The 16735-nt window shown below is 35.4% G+C and overlaps 1 protein-coding gene across 3 annotated transcripts in view; it reads right to left on the minus strand.

Annotated features, from left to right (window-relative positions):
- Nucleotides 1–13179: 13179 nt before the first annotated feature.
- LOC106652780 overlaps nt 13180–16735 on the minus strand; it is an 85182-nt gene continuing 81626 nt past the window's right edge. For 2 of the 3 annotated variants that reach the window (XM_014371918.2, XM_014371917.2), the window contains exons 16-17: nt 14318–14779; nt 13180–13679 (exon numbers count right to left, since the gene is read on the minus strand). In XM_014371918.2, the coding sequence (XP_014227404.1) occupies nt 13621–13679; nt 14318–14779 (521 nt within the window). In that variant the 3' untranslated portion in view covers nt 13180–13620. Of the gene's footprint in view, nt 13680–14317; nt 14780–16735 lie in introns of those variants that run through there. The other variant, XM_014371920.2, reaches the window with a different exon arrangement.

Below are 16735 nucleotides of genomic sequence, written 5' to 3' on the forward strand. Positions count from 1 at the left end.
GCGACGAAGTGCCGCTCAGAGTCAATCGGTGAAGCGACGCGCGAGCAACGCGGCCGCCGCGATCAGTAGAGAGCAAGCGTTTCCGCAGAATTTCCCGTGTCTCGGCCAATCATGAGGCGGGCAGTGCGATTTGATTGGTCGAGAATTCAATGAACGACGATTATGCGAACTCGACGATCTATGCGAATCTTTGCGAAAAGTCAACGTCTGGCCGAGCTGCTATGTTATCCCGTGACAATTAACTGCAGACTCGACGGTGAAATTTTGATCGCGCAACATCGCTGAATATTTTTTTTTTTTTTTTTCGCAACTTCTTTATTATGGCGGATGAATTTGTAGTTCCTCGAGAACCTTTCACGCCGTCCGACAATAATTTAGGCGCTCTGAGAGGTTTCATGGAGATGGGCCTCGACAATTTCGCGATCGCTGAACGTCTCCAGTGTTCCGTTCAAACAGTGCGCAAGTGGAGACGACGTCTAACATTGGGAGTTCTAATGGAAGATGCACGTAGGCATAATGTTGGACGAAATAAACTTTCGGATCAACAAGTTGCCGAAGTGGTTGAAACTTTGAGGACGAATCCCTTTTCGTCAGTCAAGTCTTACCATGAAAATGCTAACATGAATTGCTGCTATCGAACTGCTTTGAATAGCATAAAATCTAGGACTGACATTCGTTTTCGTCGACCAGCAAAAGTGCCTGAACTCCGGGCGATTGATTATTTTCGACGTCTCCAATATGGGCAAGAAAATGTCGGTCGCATGGCGGAGCAGTGGAACCGGACAGTCTTTATGGATGAAAAGACATTTTCTTCCACCAAAGATGGTACGAATAGTATAATACTGCCCTAGGCTGGTATGCTATTTTACATGACCGATGGCCCGAAAGCAATATTCCGTTTAGAGCAGCGGCAGGAAAATGCATTCGGGGCGCTGGTATGTAAATATATTTTTTTGCTCGAGTCTGTCTTTTCGCTCAAAATTGAAGTATTCACTTTCTGAAAACAATTAAATCGTATATATTAATTATGAAGCAAAAATACAGATGTGAGCAAAAATATCGAGACGGTGATTGATAGAGAGTCCCAATTCTGATGTTTTCCAATAAAATTCATTTTCTAGGCCGACTTGGGGTTTGGCGCCCGATAGGTGCTCGATTAGAAGCCGACTACGTGAAAGAAACGTGTGCGAGTGGTCGGCACTCCATTGCATTTTTTGGCTTCATGACAGGAATAGCTGGAGGATCGGGGCTTTACGAAATTGATAGAAAGCTGACATCTCGTGATTATATATCGATCTTAGATACGTTCTTCTTACCAGCTATCAACGAGCTCTTTACCGACGATGACGAAGTGTTTTTCGTCGAGGACAACAGTCCAATTCATACCGCAGGAATCGTCAGGGAATGGTTCGATGATCAGCCGTTTTTGACTCGTTTGAATCACTGTCCGAGATCCCCAGACCTCAACGCAATCGAGCTTTTATGGAGTCAATTAACGAGAGATTGGCTACCAACGGATCTTAGGACAGCTGATAATATGCGTGCCAAACTGAACCAGTCGTGGAGCGAACTCATAATCGACGTGGACAATTTTCAAACTCTAGCCACGTCGATGACGAGAAGATTACAAGCAGTAATCCACAGTAACGTTGGACACACAAAATATTAGAATACCAAGCCATGTGTCAAATATGTTAATAAAAAGTTAATTCCAAGTCAAATTATATGATCGTGCTTCAAACTTCCCTCGTTCCTTTCTTTCCATTATTTCCTGCACCACGGCGCGACTCCGTTTTCGCGGTAAATATTTGTCTGAAAAATCGGCTGCTAGCGGAGCGCAGAGCAGCTTCCGCCATAACCTGCTTCTTCAGTAAATAAACAATCTTTGAACAGAGAGAACTTCAACTCGTCGTGTGCTGAAATTTCTATTCTCTTAATACTCCTCCATATTTACCTAATGTTGTTGAAAACCTATTAACGAGAAAAACTTTGGGCGAGAATGCCAGACAACATCTTGGACATCGTTATGATCTTAATAATGTGTATGGAATTAGTCAAGCAATTGTTGTTAATAGATATGAATCTTATTTTGATAAATGACCAACATTATTTTACTGAATAGGAAATTTTTTTTGATTATGATAAGTATTTCATTTTCCAGTGCGTTAAAACAAATAAGAAATAAAAGACCATTCATTATTTCTGGATCTACTTGGGTAGGTCATGGATCTTAAGCAGAGCATTGGACTGGCGATATTCATTCTTCATGGTAAATATCTAATTTTTAACATAAAAAAAAGATCTCATCACTCAACAATTTCTTTTATTGATTTTTAAATTTCAGGCATGATTTGATAATGAGTATTCCAGAAATATTAGCCTGCAGCTTGTTTCGAATACCAATGGTTGCAGAAGATATCTGTGGTTTTGATGGTAATGTTACTGAAGCTCTTTTTAACCGATGGATGCAGTTAGGAGCATTTTACCCTTTCTCTTGCAACCACAATTCAGATGACACAACTGTAAATAATCTATTGTTGCAGTAATTGAGAAATCGATCAACAGTTGTAATTGGTATGTTCAAATTGACCAATTGTATGTAAAATTATACACCAAGTATTTGTCGCTTGCTGGAATTAGTCGCTCATAAGTTTGCACAAACAATGAAAATGAACAATGAAATTTCAGTTAAATATTGATATTGAGATATAAATATGTGATTTTCAAGTTTTGACTGTAATGCGTTACCTCGCATGCGTAGATTACATTTATATGCTATCGGTACAGATTTTGATTGGTTAGACCACCTTATTTTATCTCTTGAAAAGTTGAAATTATTTTTATTTCATGCTTATGTTTGTTTTTTCTTTTTCAAATCACAATTGTCATTAACTTTTTTAACAAATATAACATGTCATTATATGTGTATGAATTTATTATACTTGATTTGTAATAAAATAAATCAAGTGTACTGATTATAATGATAAATGTATTACTAAAAAAACTTGCAACTTAATAAGTGTATTTTAGGTGATAGTGATACATTAAGTATAAATGATGATAATTTATACGGTTGCTACAAATTTTATATTATTTCAGAAAATTTGACAATCACTTATGCAGATGCAATCTTCATGGGTGTTCAAGCTGGGAGAACATTTATTACATACTAATGCAAGAATTGTCAGGTGGGTTGCATTGTTTATAATTTCTGTATGTAGATTATTATGTAATTCTATAGGGTCAGTTTCTTTTAATAAATTTATTCATGAAATTTTTATGATTACAGGGACTCATGGCTGACATTTTGTGCAATTTCAGCAAAGAAAATGGAGTTATACCTGTGAATAAAAATATGATGTCATTATCATTTGTAATCTGTTCATCAAGCTTTGTCCCATGAACCAACTGGTTGATTGAGATATTTCTAATGAAGCCCCAGAGGAGGCTCCTGATCCTGCAATTGATGCAATCGACGATCATCAATTACAGCAGTAGACTTGATGCGTCTGCATCGTTCGCATGCAAACTGTTGAACAACGAGTGACCAAGATTCTCACACTCAGTCTTTACAAACAATCAGAAATATTGTTAGAGGTATGGTTTTTTAATTTATTTACACATATTTGCAAAATTTTGTGACAAATGCCAATGCTTTGTTGTTGTTGTTTTTTTTTTCTTTTAGTATACGCTAGAAATTTTGGAGATGATGGTCATGTCAAGTGGCTAGACTTTTACTTTACTTGTCTTTAACAAGATTTCCCATGTGCTGTAAACTTCTTTTATTAACAATTAGAGTAAGTATAAACTGTTTGGAATTCATGCGATCAAGTAAAAATTAGTAGTAACATAGCAAATTCATCAACAGGAAAATTCATCTTGGCCTGGATGAAATCATCATATGGCTTGATTTTTATGCATTTATTTTGATGCAAATAGACTGGCCTCAAGAATAGTGCCATGATATCATTATTGCACGATAGAGATTTCGAATGAAAGGTCATTTCATTATGTAGCATGTAGTTACAATAAAGTCGTGCGCGCGAGGCAGCGGCGCGAGGGCTGGCACGAGAGTCAGTCTAGCGAAAGCAGTCGAGCCGAAGCCCAAGCCACGAGTAGTCAGTAAAAGTGCATCATTCGTTTCATTAATTGTTTACCCTTTATTACCCCGAAGCTTGGATGCTACAATTGGCGACGAGGTGAATCATTTGAAACTTCAAGAAACAATAGAAAAGTATAGGTAAGGGAATTATGCTAAACTGAGGAAAACTGAGTGGTGTCTGGCACCACATAACCTCAAACAGCAAAACCAGAGAGCATGGGTAGTTGAGTAATACCGCGAGATTAATGGATGATGAATGGGCAGATGAAAGTGAGCATTGCTCAATTTATCATCAGTGCCTAAATAAATAAATAAATAAAAAAAAAAAAAAAGGAAAAAAAAGCGCATTAAATTGCAAGTCATCACATGGAAATAGCGAAACGTCTGAATAGTACTATGGGTAAACTGTTTATCGACAGTAGGTACCACTAACTACAGGCAGTTCGGCAAATGAACGGTGCCTAGAGAAAAAATTACAGGCAGTTCAGCAAATGAACGGTGCCTAGGAAAAAAAAACTACAGGCAGTTCGGTAAACGAACGGTGCCTAGAGAAAAAAAAAACAGAAAAAAATTAAAATCAATTTTGAACTGTTATGTACAGGAATGGCTCAAATTCCCTCACTGGAAGCGTTTGACTGCGATGGAGATATTGCGTCGGTGGGTTTACGCTGGGAAAAATGGAAACGAGCACTTGGAATGTACCTTGTCGCAGCAAACATTGTGGATCCCGAGAGACAAAGAGCAACGTTGCTACATATGGGTGGTCTATCGCTGCAAGAGATTTTCTACAACACACCAGGAGCTGAAGTGACTGGTGCTGAGCTTTACAAAACAGCGCTTGAAAAGCTGGATGAATACTTCACTCCAAAGCAGAGTAAAGTGTATGAGAGACATTTGTTTAAATCTATAAAGCAAGAAACGGACGAGAAATTTAAAAAATTTGTTGTGAGACTGCGTCACCAAGCAGCTAAGTGTAAGTTCAACAAAATTGAAGATGATCTGATAGATCAAATTGTGGAAAAATGTGCGTCAAACGATTTGAGAAAAAAGATTTTAACAATGGGAGATGACTTGACACTTTAAAAAATTATAGCAGAAGCTAACGCATGGGAAGCTGTTCAGAGGCAGCTCATGAATTATGATCCAAATAAACTGTCATAAACAGCGGTCTTGGTAAACCGAATTGAAACTAAAGATAAAAGAACAAATTTAAAAACATGTACTCGTTGTGGAAGTTTAAAGCATCAAAGCGACTATGAAATGTGTGCTGCTAGAGATAAAAAGTGTTTGAAGTGTGGATTTTTAGGGCATTTTCGTTCACAATGCCGAACCAAAGCAACAAAAAGGAAATCTGATGTACCATCCTACAATGATAAAAGAAAACAATTTAAAACTAAGGATCAAGAAAGTGTAGACTATATATTCAATATAAATGACGATGATGAAGTCATAATCTGTAACATTGGAGGTGTAAACACCGAAATGATAATTGACTCAGGAAGCAAATGCATTATTTTTAGCGATACAGCGTGGGAAAATCTTAAACAAAACAAAGTTAAAGTATTGTGTCAAACAAAAACTCCAGATAGGAAATTCATGGCATATGCAGGCCAGAAAGCACTGACTATACTTGGCTCATTTGAAGCAATCATTGAAGTTAACAATGTATCGAGTAAAGCGACATTCTACGTAGCAAAAGATGGACCAAGAAATCTATTGGGTAAGGTGACAGCAAAGAATATGGGAGTACTCCGTGTAGGGTTGAATGCAACTGCCAACGACAGAGTAGCAACACCTGTAAATGAAATCAAGGAATATGATGGAAAAGTCTTCCCAAAAATAAAAGGTGTCAAACTTATTATACCTATCGACTCATCAATAAAGCCTATAAATCAGTCATATCGCAGAATACCCATACCTTTAGAAAAAAAGTGAATGAAAAAAATCAAAGAGTTGAAAGAAGCTGACATAATTGAAGCTTTAGACAAACCATCCGATTGGGTTTCGCCGATGGTACCAGTTCANCTCATTGCGCTTTTACAGGCACGCGCTGAATCGTCAGCTAAGAGCGAGGCTCGCAGTGGCCCTGGTCTTGCCTCATCTTGACTACGCGGCCGCTGTCTACAATGACATATCGGCCACGTCCGATCTCAAATTGCAGCGTCTTCAAAATGCGTGTGTTCGCTTTGTTTTTGCCTCCATACCAGCTCGTGAACACGTGACACCTTATCGCTTGGCCCTTGGTTGGCTATCGGTCAAAAGACGTCGCCAATACCTGCTCGTCCTGCTCGCACTCAACATACTGCGGAGCGGTGAACCTAGCCCACTTCGCAATCTCTTCAAGCTCTCCTCTGATCGTCAGGTTCGCCATTCATCGCGTAGGCAGGCACCGCTGCTATCTTACAAGACCCCTCGCACATCATCGCTTCATAACTCATTTTTCATCACAGCCTCACGAATTATCAATTCACTCCCATTTCGAATCAACCTCACCAACACATCGATTGATTATCGGGCGCTTCTCTACAATCACTTGTATTGTCTCGACAAGGCGGACTGGATTACTCGCTGCCACTTCGAGAACATTGCCCCGATTCCACCTCCGCTAGTGAACGAGCTAGTTCTTTGGCCATAGTGAGAGAGTGCTTTGTACGACCATCGTGCAATCACTGTTCTTCACTGTTATTTGCTATCGCATTTTGTATATTCACAGCTTATGTAACTGCTATCATACTATACTCTGCTCATTGCTGTATTTTTTAATTGTAAATGTTTTTAAAACATTGATATATGTATTCTACGATCTACCTGGGCCTCATGGGGTACTACCCCGCGGTCCAAATAAATTTAAACTTCAAACTCAAACTCAAACTCTCTCTCTCTCTCTCTCTCTTTCTCTCTCTCTCTCTCTCTCTCTCTCTCTCTCTCTCTCTATGTCTCAATCGAAATTCGAAAATGGAATCAAATTCGATTGCGATTATATTTGTTTCTTTGTTTCGATCAAAAATGGCGAAATTCTATAGGGCGATTCTATAGGGCGATTCTATAGGCGATTATTATGTAATTCTATAGGGTCAGTTTCTTTTAATAAATTTATTCATGAAATTTTTATGATTACAGGGACTCATGGCTGACATTTTGTGCAATTTCAGCAAAGAAAATGGAGTTATACCTGTGAATAAAAATATGATGTCATTATCATTTGTAATCTGTTCATCAAGCTTTGTCCCATGAATCAACTGGTTGATTGAGATATTTCTAATGAAGCCCCAGAGGAGGCTCCTGATCCTGCAATTGATGCAATCGACGATCATCAATTACAGCAGTAGACTTGATGCGTCTGCATCGTTCGCATGCAAACTGTTGAACAACGAGTGACCAAGATTCTCACACTCAGTCTTTACAAACAATCAGAAATATTGTTAGAGGTATGGTTTTTTAATTTATTTACACTGTGACGGGATATGCGACTCTCGCCACACGTCGAACGTACACACTCACGTATCGGCTCGAACACGCGTAACAGACACACACAAACACACACATCTACACAAACACAGACATACACGAAGAGGCAAGACGAGACAGCGGCAACACAGCAACGACAGCGGCAACGCAGGCAAGAAACACGCGTATCGGGGAACGAGAAGGAGAGATCTAACGATCAACAAAGCTCGATCGATACCGAAAAGTTAGAGCTTACCGACAGCAACTTGCAACGCGTGCGCGTGAGATGAAAGGCAAAAGCGGAAATACGAGCGAGAGACACTCTCGTTTTTGCTCGCGACAAGTGAAAGTCCGCGAGTGAAATAACCAAGTGCCCGGTGTGCAAAATCGAAATTGTCGCTGAGACATCGGCGGACGACCTCGAAAAGTCTTCTCGAGAAGCCGCCATCAACGCACCCGAGGACACCCACAGTCGAAATCGATAATTTGAGATCTTGTCGGAGTGACCCAGGCTCGAAGGATCATCCGACAGATCGTGACTGGAGTAACTACTCCGAAGTGCCGCCTGCCACCATTGCCACGTCGACTCCAATCCACAACGAGAGGACCCACGGATCCGACGACACTGAAGAGGCCGGCCGGCGATAAATATAAGTACACACACCCACACCTACACACACACTATCGAGCTGTCGCGTCGCGTATTTCGAAGATTAATTATTATTACTTATTATCACTCAGTGGAACTCGCGCCCTGGGATAGAAAATTGAGTCTGCATGCTTCTCATGCAGTGGCGCCCTGGGCAACATTGTACTTAATTGATTATCAAATCTACAATACATTTCTTCCTATTATTTAACTATTACATGATTGTGTCATCATTATTTATTTCGACCCTCCACCAAAATCCCTCACAACACATATTCGCAAAATTTTGTGACAAATGCCAATGCTTTGTTGTTGTTGTTGTTTTTTTTTTCTTTTAGTATACGCTAGAAATTTTGGAGATGATGGTCATGTCAAGTGGCGAGACTTTTACTTTACTTGTCTTTAACAAGATTTCCCATGTGCTGTAAACTTCTTTTATTAACAATTAGAGTAAGTATAAACTGTTTGGAATTCATGCGATCAAGTAAAAATTAGTAGTAACATAGCAAATTCATCAACAGGAAAATTCATCTTGGCCTGGATGAAATCATCATATGGCTTGATTTTTATGCATTTATTTTGATGCAAATAGACTGGCCTCAAGAATAGTGCCATTATATCATTATTGCACGATAGAGATTTCGAATGAAAGGTCATTTCATTATTCAGCTTTTCAGGTTTATCTTATCAATGTAGTAGATATTTTGCAAGAATTTACATATTTATGGACAGAGCATGAAGAAAATGCACACTTAAATGTTGGTGGAGGTATTGAGAGCGTATAGAGTAGGTTTATTATTATTTATTATTTGGTATACTTTGAGCAACAAATCAGAATATGTTTTTTCTAAAATAAAGATGATAAAGGTTCATCAAACATAAATTTTGTAACATAAACTTTTTGTTACATAAATAGTAATGAACTGAAAATATTATTCATCTTTCACCCTCTATTTATAGGCTTTGACATTTTCATAATCATAATAATAATAAGTAACAGTAATTGTATTATAAATGTTTCATACTCCAAAATTGTATAAAATACCTGATTAGATATATATTTATAATAAGCTTTTATGTATTATCAAGATTACACTGATGAATAACAACGGTACGTCACAAACAAACCAATGTTCAATAATTAATAACTTTTCCTTCCTATTGAAATTGTTGCTTATCGCTTTATTTTACCATCTAATCTTTATAACACTAATCCTACCAAATACTTTTGTTTTTTTCATTTTTATGTTATTTGTTTTTGTTAATATTCTTTGCAACAAAAAATTAAATCTGGAAACAAAATTAGTAGTGGTTCATTCAGTAATTAAAGTTGCACAAATTATAAATGTAACAAAAAAAATACACGCACAAAGTTATCTTGAAATAACAATTTTTATTAAAATGAGTAAACATTCCATTATATAAAATTAAGATTTTTTTTATGATTTTAATGCAGCAAACCTGAAAAAAATTTACGCACTAAATTAATCTTTCTTACCGACAGATCTCGATATTTCACTAGTTTTTTGTAACCGCGCATCACAACTTGCGCAGGCAACCTCATTACGCTATATTTGCGTTTTTTTTTTGGGAAACGAATCGTTTTACACATAGTGTACATGAAAAAATAGTCCTGACTACGGGAAGTTAAGCTCCGATAACGATAGTAGCCTTCAGAATCAACATGGACGTCTATTTTTTATTTTTACGTAGTAAAATAATCGTCACCTTTCAAATTAATGTCGTAGAAATAAAGCGGTAATATAGGCGATGCCAATGTCAATTAAATAAAAATTTACGGTGCATGGAAGTTAATAAACACACACTTCCATTACCTAGTCAACGTTTCGCCGAACATCTTGGTCAGCTTCTTCAGGACTGATGTGCTGACTATTACAGCTCGTGTACATAAGTAGTTCTTTATAAATATATCAAGAATAAATAACAAAAACCGCTGCCAATTTATTGTCAAGGAGCTTCCTCCAAAGATGGTTTTTAGTTACTGTTAAAAATTTTAAAAATTAAATTTTTTTTTCTGCCTTGAAATTGAGTAAGAGCAAAGATTACTTTTAGGAATTGAGAAAACGGCTTGTTTCTTGATTTTGTTATGGTCTTAGGACCGTAAAATAATTGTTAGAAAATTTTTTTTTTAACTTGAAAAAAAAAATAAAAAAAAATGAAAAAAGAAAGAAAAAAAGTGTGTAAAATACTTTATTAATTTGTCAAAGAGAAATTCAGCCAGGTATTCTTGAGAGTTTAAGCAATTCGGAAATACAACAACAAAAAAATTGATTTTTAGACCGAGCTTGATGAGAACCTCCCCTTAATCGAGAAAATTTTATACATTCGACAATAAATGTAATTTAATTCAACACGATTCACCGTACCGTTTTCCTGATAATGCTTTACACATGTTACACACACAAACACACACATATTTTTTGAATCATCGAAAGTGAGCTTCTTGATAGATGTATGGAAAATTATCATTGTTGTTAAAAAATATCCTTTCAAGCTCTCTTGCCGCATAATACATAGACGTCCGATACTAGAGGCTATGAACTAATTTAACAGCCCGGCTTCTCGACTTTTTTCCATGTATTATATATATAAAGCATACAACAATTTCAGGAAAATCCGTGAACCTCATCTGCAGATTTATTTTATAAAATCTGAATTTGACCCACGTATGATTAAATCTCATGAAATTTTAATTTTTTTTCTATCGAAAACCAAAATTTTTTTTTTGGAGCTAACTTCTTTAGATTTTTTTCAGAGACTTACAAGTGATTCAGAAACAAAAAAGGAGTGCTCATCGAATGCAAGTGAGGGCCTTCGAAGATTTAAAAAAGTAAATGTTAAAGCTGAAGCTGATGAAACATATTTTTAAGACAATATAAGCTCCTAAATTTGGTGAAAATATTAATTTTTCGTCATTGAAAGCAAAACTATTGACGTGCAATGCAAAAATTTGATGAAAATGCAATCAAAATAAACAGCGGGCGAGAACAAAGCTCATGTTTATATCATGCATAACTTTTTTAAAAAAAACACGCCTTCCACAAATAGATATACCACTTAACTCTACCATTCAATAACTATTTTTTCCCATAATTTGATGATAATTTGTAGTGGGGCCTTTTGGGATGATAAGATTTTATAAAAAAATCGTTAAAATACGAAAAATCGAGTTGAATTTTGAGCGTAGAAGGCTCGGATACCATTCAGTAATATTTTTCTCAAAAGTACAGTTTCTAAACATTGTTTATTAATGATTTAGATAAAAAGTTGAAAATTTAATTTAAATATTACCAGGAATGGCAATTTTTAAGTTTCTGAGCGTGAAATAAGTTTTGAACTCATTTGATTAATAATAATTATCATTAAATAGTAAAGTAATGTTCAGATATTGTTTGTATTTTACATAAATAATTTCATCATCTTAGGTATCATCTTAGGTTTTTGGATCATTGAAATTTAGAGAACTTACATTATGGAATGGAACTGCTTTTTTGCCTTACCTGATAACTATAAGCGAGAGTTTATACTATATTTTATGGGATCATATTATTTCAGATGCATTTTCAAGTTTAGTGAAACAATGTGAGGGAGTGTGAAAGTAAATCCGTTATAAGTATGTGGCATTTCACGTCAACTCTCCCAGTGCCGCGCGGCGCGGCAGAATTAAGCCAAATCACTAAATTTGTGAATCGCTGTAAAAGTACTAAAATGCACCTATAGAAAAAAACGAACCCATGATTTCGATGGGAAGTCGTCTCGTCTTTCCGATGGTGAGGTTAGATTTTCCGAGATTTACCGCTTTACCCAGGAAAATCTCTGGGAAAACTTTGAAGTAGATTATCTCAAAAACTTCATTTTTAAGATTTTTTTAAATAGTCTAGATCGAAAGATCAAGAAATTTTCCATCGATAGAGACCTTTGCGAGAGAGGCATTTTTTGATTTTAGCGAGATATAGCGAGAGAAAGAAGAAAAAACGTGGTTTTTTGTTAGATTGGTGATGTCCGACCGCCCGCGCGCGCGCGAGAAAACCACGTTTTTTCTTCTTTCTCTCGCTATATCTCGCTAAAATCAAAAAACGCCTCTCTGGAAAAGGTCTATATCGATGGAAAATTTCCTGATCTTTCGATCTAGACTATTTTAAAAAATCTTAAAAATCAAGTTTTTGACTTCAAAATTTTCCCAGCGATTTTCCCGGGTAAAGCGGAAAATTTCGGAAAATCTGACCTCGCCATCGGAAAGCTGAGGCGATTTCCCGAATCATCGAAATCATGGGTTCGTTTTTTCTCTAGGTGCATTTTAGTACTTTTACAGCGATTCACAAATTTAGTGATTTGACTTAATTCTAACGCACCGCGCGGCACTGGGAGAGATGACGTGAAATTCCACGTATATTCTCATAACAAATTAGGGGAGAACCAGGTATTTCGTCATGAAGATGAATTGGCCAAACGATCATAAAAAATTCTAAATTTATTGAATTTTCGCAATATTGGGGTATATTAAAATAGCCGTATCTTCGTGTAAAATACATGTAGGAACAATTTTAGTTACACATTTTTAGAAGTCTAGCGAAAATCTACAAATCAGTAGGCTTATAATGTTTCTACAACCTCTTTAACTAAAATAACAAGAGAAATAGTCAAGACAAGAAGAACCAATATTTCCGATTAGTTAATTGCTGATAATGATAATTTTATATAATTTTAAAGTGCTCACCAAGAAATTTTGAATGGTGCTTTCGAAATTTCGATCCAACCTTTCTAGACTTAGCTAAGACGCTTTGAAGTTTACACATTTTTCGCCAAGGTATGGCATGAGCAATTAACGGACAGTGCACATACACACAAAATTAAACAATGTATTTTTAAGATTTTACTGTTAATACTATAAATATGAAAATTAAAAAAACTAAGTTAGTTTGTAATATTTTTTTCTGTTTTGGAAATAAAAAGGCACATCAGAGTGTAATCAATATTATTTTACTTACAATTGTACAATTTTGACGCAAACATATAATATAAAGTATTCATATAGATAAAATACAGTCTTGACTCACTTTAACAGTGAGCATCATCAACATTGTTATGGTTACATTGAAAATTGAATGAAAATGCAAAAAATTAAATTAAAAAGTATATACTAGTCATCAATAAATGATAAAGTATTTTCTAATTTTTACACCAACTCTAATAAAATTATAAAATTTTAATTTGTTTTGTCAACTATAAGTATGCTAATGAGATCTTTGAATCTCATAAATTTATAATTATAACGTATATCTTTCCAACTCCATTTCTAATCTTTCTGTCAACCAATATTCACCATGAGCTTTACGTAAAATTTTTTCCATTGTGATTAATTTTCAGGCTATAAATTCCATAATCATTATCACAGTCAAAATTACTTATTGATTTGAAATTTATTTTGTATCTTGTTAGAAGCATCACTGCCTATGCATTCTGAAAATAAATTATTCATTATTGAAACAATTTGTAATAAAATGTGATTGAATAGAAAAATTGAAACTGTAATCTTTTTAATTAAAGTAGCAAAATTGTTCTGGCATTTATGCTATAAAATGTGACATGCAACTTGTGTGAATAAGCTTTTTCAGCAAAACTCGTTACAACACTTGCCTTCGGCTCGTGCTGCAATCCCTCATTTTGCAGAAAAAGTATATCCACACTCGTCGCATGAAGTACAATATCAATGTTCTTTTTGAAAGTACATAATTAATTTGGACTCCACTTGGTTTGCTTATGCATTTCATGAAATTCAAACTTATATAAATAAAAAAATTTTTCTAAAATAATTTTTTTTCTTTTGATTTTTGACGTTTATTAAAAATTAAAAATATAACTCATTAATTGAACGCTCATTTTTATCTATCTCTTGAAAATAAATACCACTCAATAAAGAATAATTTCATCGGTACCATTAGTGTCCACTATTGAGATGTTTAAATGTATTAGGGATTTTCTGCCAATAAAAAAACCGAAGGTGTCATAGAGCAAATTAAAATTTTTCCTTAAGAACTAAAATTTTCTTCCACAATTTAAAATATAGTAAAAATTATTTTTGAGTTAATAGTACTTACTTTCTTCAATATGAGCTCCTTCATGTGCTAGAACAGGGCTTATCAAGTTACTTCCACTGATTGGAGTAGAATTTGCTTTGAGTTTTTGGCGAACCTCACGAATTTTCAGTTGTAAGCTCGTTTTGTTAGGAAATATATCAGCGTGCTTTGATTGAAAAACCGATGTAGCCTGAGTAGATGGAAAATATCCATGCTCTTGAAATAACTGCATTACAAGTAATCTTCTATGTTCTAGGACTTTTTTATGTCCACGTTCATGATCTTTGGAAAAACATGACACACTAGTAGATGGCGTTTTGGGAGTTATAGGAGAATTATTTTCAGTTTCAGCATTCGATTCAAGGTGGCATTGATATTCATCTGCGTTGAAATCAGGCCCAAAAAATGTATTCCCAGTTAATTTTATTTCTGCACTGTTATTGCATCCATTTATAGTACAAGCATCGGATTCTAATTTGTTTCCTATGCATAAAACATTACGTAGGGTATTAATAGAGAAATAAATAATTAATATAGAAATAAAATAGTCGAGTTATTTTTTATTTAAAAAATCTAAAAAATCTTTGATTGTATTTCACAAAAGATTCAGGGCTTATGAAACAACTATTAAAAATTACAAACAATTATCAGCGATGTTCTGATTTGAAATGCATAGCTATGCTTTCAAATTAATAACGAAAGTTTAAATCACCTTAAATCGTTTATAGCACTGTGTGGCATAAGTTCACATTCTTGGCACGCTTTTCTGTGGCATAAGTCGCTCATTCTGGCACTGCTGCGTTCGCATCGCAATCGCATACGCTCGTGCGCTAACCTCACTTCGCGCTACCAGAAAGTGCGACTCATGACTCGGAAAAGGGGAAATAAATGTGAAATTAGCACAGTGCTATAAAATGTTGTTCGATACTCGTGCCATGGGGACACTTTTTGGCACAAAAAGTGTTACTTATGGCACTTGTATCGTAAAGTACTAATATTTACTAAAACGCTTCAAGTATATTTTCAAATTGCAATGAAAATAAAAAAAATCGTTTGGTTATTTTTGATGATGGCCCTTGACTCTATGGACCCGGCATTGACCGTGAAAAGAAAAAATTCACGTGTTCACTAGACTCACATTGAAAAAAATTTTTTATTATAAATTTTCTCGTATAATACGAGAAAGCAACTTTTCCATTTAATTTAATGTTAATCAACTCCCATCTTGTGGCACGGGTTTTTTTTAAACCGTATGAGCTGAAATTTGGTAGAGCTCATTTTTTTCGGATTGAAACTTTTGAGGGCACGTCCCGTCGATATAAAAAAAATTTTTTTTTATTGTCGGTCTAATACCCGTCTTGTGGCACGGGTTTTTTTCAACCATATGAGCTGAAATTTGGTAAAGGTCATTTTTTTTGGGGTTTGATACTATTGAGAGGGCATCCCGTTTAAGAAATAAAAAAGTATTGTCAGTCTAATATGCACATTGCAGCTACGAAGGGGAACATGTATCGCAAAAGTTCGTGTTAATTAGGTGTACAGTTTACATCTTTAGCTATTAAATGTCCTACCAGCAATTGCAAGTGAAACGAATTAAGAATGAGAAAACCGTTTTGATAGAGAGACTATATTTATTTTTATTGAGTCTGTTTGAGTTCGTTTTTGGTCTTGCTATCTGCGAATAGATTTCAATCAGATGATTTACTATTTTGTAAATACAAGCTCTGTATTTAATGTATGAGTAAGATGATTTCAGAGCTATTCTGTATTTTCTTTGATCTTATACTTCATCGGCTGGAAGAACAAATTGATAGGCTTCGTTATTGGGGTAATGATGTACCGCGTAGAGAAATAATAAGAGATTAATAATTAGATGGGTGATTTAACCAAGAATTCAATTTAGACTGCTTTGATCAAACCATGATTTGACTCACAGTTAAATTAAAATCAAAACTAACTCATACTCGTGATGCCCTATTTCGAGAAGTGACAGGCGACTATGACGCGAAGAGTTTGCGGTCGTGAGAAAGAGTCGAGTGATTGATACCTGATGGTTGCCATTTCTACTAAACATTACGATATATCATCAGAACAACGGGCGAGAGAGACAAAACTATATTTTTTTTATGGGGCAAGGTGACGTAATACGACATAAAACTTGAAGCGGCTAAATGATCATACAGTGCCTGATTTAATCAAATTTGAGCATAAATCTTGCATCTAGCTATTCCAAGTATTATGTAACGTTTTGTTACTCTCAACCGTGAATATATAGTTCATGTTTATTTTTAAACATTCTACGACGTGCCTCAATGTAAAACCGTATACCAACATGGTTTTTCTGAAAGATGAGGGATTGTAATAGTAGCCGCAGGTAAGAGTTGTAGAGAATTTTGTCAAAAAGTATTTGACACGAGTTGCATGCAATGTTTCAAAAAG

Source organism: Trichogramma pretiosum, unplaced genomic scaffold, assembly GCF_000599845.2.
Source record: "Trichogramma pretiosum strain Unisexual culture from Peru unplaced genomic scaffold, Tpre_2.0 scaffold79, whole genome shotgun sequence".
In the NCBI taxonomy this organism is placed as follows: Eukaryota; Metazoa; Arthropoda; class Insecta; order Hymenoptera; family Trichogrammatidae; genus Trichogramma; species Trichogramma pretiosum.